At 49.5% G+C, this 4,539-nt stretch overlaps 1 protein-coding gene across 1 annotated transcript; it reads left to right on the top strand.

Moving 5' to 3' along the window:
• The first annotated feature begins 1,034 nt into the window (after nucleotides 1-1,034).
• On the top strand, nucleotides 1,035-1,439 carry LOC120939712 (placenta-specific protein 4-like). The gene has a single exon (XM_040352041.1). The coding sequence runs from the start codon at nucleotides 1,035-1,037 to the stop codon at nucleotides 1,437-1,439; it is 405 nt and encodes a 134-aa protein (XP_040207975.1).
• The last annotated feature ends 3,100 nt before the right edge of the window (nucleotides 1,440-4,539 follow it).

The following is a 4,539-nucleotide window of genomic DNA, read 5'->3' as shown; positions in this document are numbered from 1 at the left end:
GGCATTGATGGGCTTTACTGACGGGCATTGATGGGCATCACTGATGGGCGGCATGGACAGGCGGCATTGATGGGCTTTATTGATGGGCATCAATGATAGGCGGCATTGATGGGCTTTACTGATGGTCATTGATGGGCATCACTGATAGGCGACATGGATAGGCGGCATTGATGTGCTTTATTGATGGGCATCAATGATAGATGGCATTGATGGGCTTTACTAATGGGCAATGATGGGCTTTACTAATGGGCATTGATGGGCATCACTGATAGGCGGCACTGAAAGCCCGAACTGACTGGCATCACTAATGGGCACAGATTGTTGGCACTGGTAAGCACTGATTGTTGGCACTGGTGAGCAATGGTTGCTGGCACTGGTGGGCAATGGTTGCTGGCACTGGTGGGAAATGGTTGGTGGGGCTCTAATGTAATTGGGGCACTGGTGCGCAATGGTTGCTGGCACTGGTGGGAAATGGTTGCTGGCACTGGTGGGCAATGGTTGCTGCCACTGGTGGGCAATGGTTGCTGGCACTGGTGGGCAATGGTTGCTGGCATTGGTGGGCATTGGTTGCTGGCACTGGTGGCGCTCTAATGTAATTGGGACACTGGTCATCACTGCCCAGATTACATGTCTTACTGTCCACTGCGAGGAGATGCCCCTAATCGGCTCTCCTCATCACACTCTCTGTCAGTGTGAGGCGAGGGGCGCCGATTACCAGCACTTCCTTTTTTACATGTGACCGGCTGTGATTGGACACAGCCGGTCACATGATTAAAGAGCCGCGACAGATACTGTATGTATAGAAATGTTTGTTGTTTTTTATTTTTTTTCCTTTACAATCATTTTAATTGGAGTCCCACCTATCAGGATACATTGGTGGGGAGGGACGCCTCATTGGTGTGAATGGGGGAATCTGCACTTTTTTTACTTTTCAGCCCTCTGGCTGATCGAAGAAAAGAGAACACACCAAGGACGCACCAAGGACGCACCATGGACGCACCAAGGACACACCACGGACACACCATGGACGCACCATGGACGCACCATGGACGCACCATGGACTCACCATGGACTCACTATGGACACACCATGGACTCACTATGGACGCACCATGGACTCAATATGGACGCACCATGGACTCAATATGGACGCACCATGGACGCACCATGGACTCAGTATGGACGCACCATGGACTCAATATGGACGCATTGACTCACCATGGACACACCATGGACACACCATGGACACACCATGAACACACCATGGACACACCATGGACTCACCATGAACACACCATGGACGCACCATGGACACACCATGGACGGACCATGGACGCACCATGGACTCACTATGGACGCACCATGGACTCAGTATGGACGCACCATGGACTCAATATGGACGCATTGACTCACCATGGACACACCATGGACTCACCATGAACACACCATGGACACACCATGGATTTACCATGGACTCACCATGGACACACCATGGACTCACCATGGACTCACCATGAACACACCATGGACGCACCATGGACTCAATATGGACGCACCATGGACGCACCATGGACGCACCATGGACGCACCATGGACGCACCAAGGACGCACCATGGACGCACCAAGGGCCGCGTCAGATACTGTATGTATAGAAATATTTGTTGTTTTTTATTTTTTTTCCTTTACAATCATTTTAATTGGAGTCCCACCTATCAGGATACATTGGTGGGGAGGGACGCCTCATTGGTGTGATCGGGGGAATCTGCACTTTTTTTACTTTTCAGCCCTCTGGCTGATCGAAGAAAAGAGAACACACCAAGGACGCACCAAGGACGCACCATGGACTCACTATGGACACACCATGGACTCACTATGGACGCACCATGGACTCAATATGGACGCATTGACTCACCATGGACGCACCATGGACTCAGTATGGACGCACCATGGACACACCATGAACACACCATGGACACACCATGGACACACCATGGACACACCATGGACACACCATGAACACACCATGGACACACCATGGACTCACCATGAACACACCATGGACACACCATGGACACACCATGGACTCACCATGAACACACCATGAACACACCATGAACACACCATGGACACACCATGGACGGACCATGGACTCAGTATGGACGCACCATGGACTCAGTATGGACGCACCATGGACTCAATATGGACGCATTGACTCACCATGGACACACCATGGACTCACCATGAACACACCATGGACACACCATGGACTCACCATGGACTCACCATGGACTCACCATGGACACACCATGGACTCACCATGGACTCACCATGAACGCACCATGGACGCACCATGGACACACCATGGACTCACCATGGACGCACCATGGACGCACTAAGGACGCACCAAGGACGCACCATGGACGCACCAAGGGCGCACCGTGGACACACCAAGGACTCACCATGGACACACCATGAACACACCATGGACTCACCATGAACACACCATGGACTCACCGTGGACTCACCATGGACGCACCAAGGACGCACCATGGACACACCAAGGACGCACCATGAACACACCATGGACTCACCATGGACTCACCATGGACGCACCTTGGACACACCATGGACGGACCATGGACACACCATGGACACACCTTGGACACACTATGGACACACCATGGACACACCATGGATACACCTTGGACACACTATGGACACACCATGGACACACCTTGGACACACCATGGACACACTATGGACACACCATGGACACACCATGGACACACCATGGACACACCATGGACACACCATGGACGCACCTTGGACACACCATGGACACACCATGGACACACCATGGATACACCATGGACACACCATGGACACACTATGGACACACCATGGACACACCATGGACGGACCATGGACGCACCATGGACACACCATGGACGCACCTTGGACACACCATGGACACACCTTGGACGGACGGCCGGCCTTATTCTGTTTGTGTAGATGAAACAACATGTTGAAAAATCAAATGCATGTATAAGGAAGCCCCTGTTCTTGTGTGTGTTTTCTTTTTTTTTATGACTCTGTGTTATTTCAGCGATTTCTCCTTTAAGAGAGCGTCTATTCCGGCGCCGTTACGAAAGCATCTGATTTAATTACGCCACCTGCATCCGGCAAGACCATAGAAGGGCAGAGCCGGAAGCCAGAGCCTCCATGCCGACTGAGAGATCGGCGTGAGACTCGGCACCTCTCTCCCTGTTTTATGAATTGCCTCGACTGGCGCTTTTCTAAATATAGGGCAGCCAATTAATAGGCACGCCGCCATTGTTCACCTGCTAGCAGGAGCCGTCCCCAGCCCCCGTCACAGGCGCTCCGTCACTCCGAGCGACAACCGCAACCAATATTTAGCTTCATCACCCGCTGAGCCGCTACAAAGAGACAAATTGCTGTGATTGAAGCTACAATGGAATGTTTCAAATCCGATCAAATACTCGGCTCCATGAAATGTACGGGAGGGGGGGAGGGGCGAGGGAGACGGAACACAAGTGTGACTCATATACACGCTATTGACTAGACTGAAAAATACCCGACACCGGGAGCCTTTCACACCCTCTTCATTTATTCCAAAGCCTTCCATTAGTTAGAAGCTTTTCTCACTCTTCTTACAATAAAGGAAGCTTTAAAATAACATTTAGATATCAGGGAAACCCTAAAAGAATTGACACTCATTGGTGATCAGTGGGAAGAATGTCCCTTACATTGGTGATCAGTGAGAAGAATGTTCCTTACATTGGTGATCAGTGGGAAGAATGTCCCTTACATTGGTGATCAGTGAGAAGAATGTCCCTTACATTGGTGATCAGTGAGAAGAATGTTCCTTACATTGGTGATCAGTGAGAAGAATGTTCCTTACATTGGTGATCAGTGGGAAGAATGTCCCTTACATTGGTGATCAGTGAGAAGAATGTCCCTTACATTGGTGATCAGTGAGAAGAATGTTCCTTACATTGGTGATCAGTGAGAAGAATCTCCCTTACATTGGTGATCAGTGAGAAGAATGTTCCTTACATTGGTGATCAGTGAGAAGAATGTTCCTTACATTGGTGATCAGTGAGAAGAATGTTCCTTACATTGGTGATTAGTGAGAAGAAAGTTCCTTACATTGGTGATCAGTGGGAAGAATGTTCCTTACATTGGTGATCAGTGAGAAGAATGTCCCTTACATTGGTGATCAGTGAGAAGAATGTCCCTTACATTGGTGATCAGTGAGAAGAATGTCCCTTACATTGGTGATCAGTGAGAAGAATGTCCCTTACATTGGTGATCAGTGAGAAGAATGTTCCTTACATTGGTGATCAGTGAGAAGAATGTCCCTTACATTGGTGATCAGTGAGAAGAATGTTCCTTACATTGGTGATCAGTGAGAAGAATGTCCCTTACATTGGTGATCAGTGGGAAGAATGTCCCTTACATTGGTGATCAGTGAGAAGAATGTCCCTTACATTGGTGATCAGTGGGAAGAATGTCCCTT

This window comes from Rana temporaria, chromosome 5, assembly GCF_905171775.1.
Source record: "Rana temporaria chromosome 5, aRanTem1.1, whole genome shotgun sequence".
Lineage (NCBI taxonomy): Eukaryota > Metazoa > Chordata > Amphibia > Anura > Ranidae > Rana > Rana temporaria.
Note: the sequence above shows the minus strand (reverse complement) of the source record. Positions and strands in the feature narration are given on the sequence as shown.

Excerpts from the sequence above, each read along its gene's own strand:
- LOC120939712 (XM_040352041.1), top strand. The coding sequence starts at position 1,035 with ATGGACGCACCATGGACGCACCATGGACTCACCATGGACTCACTATGG.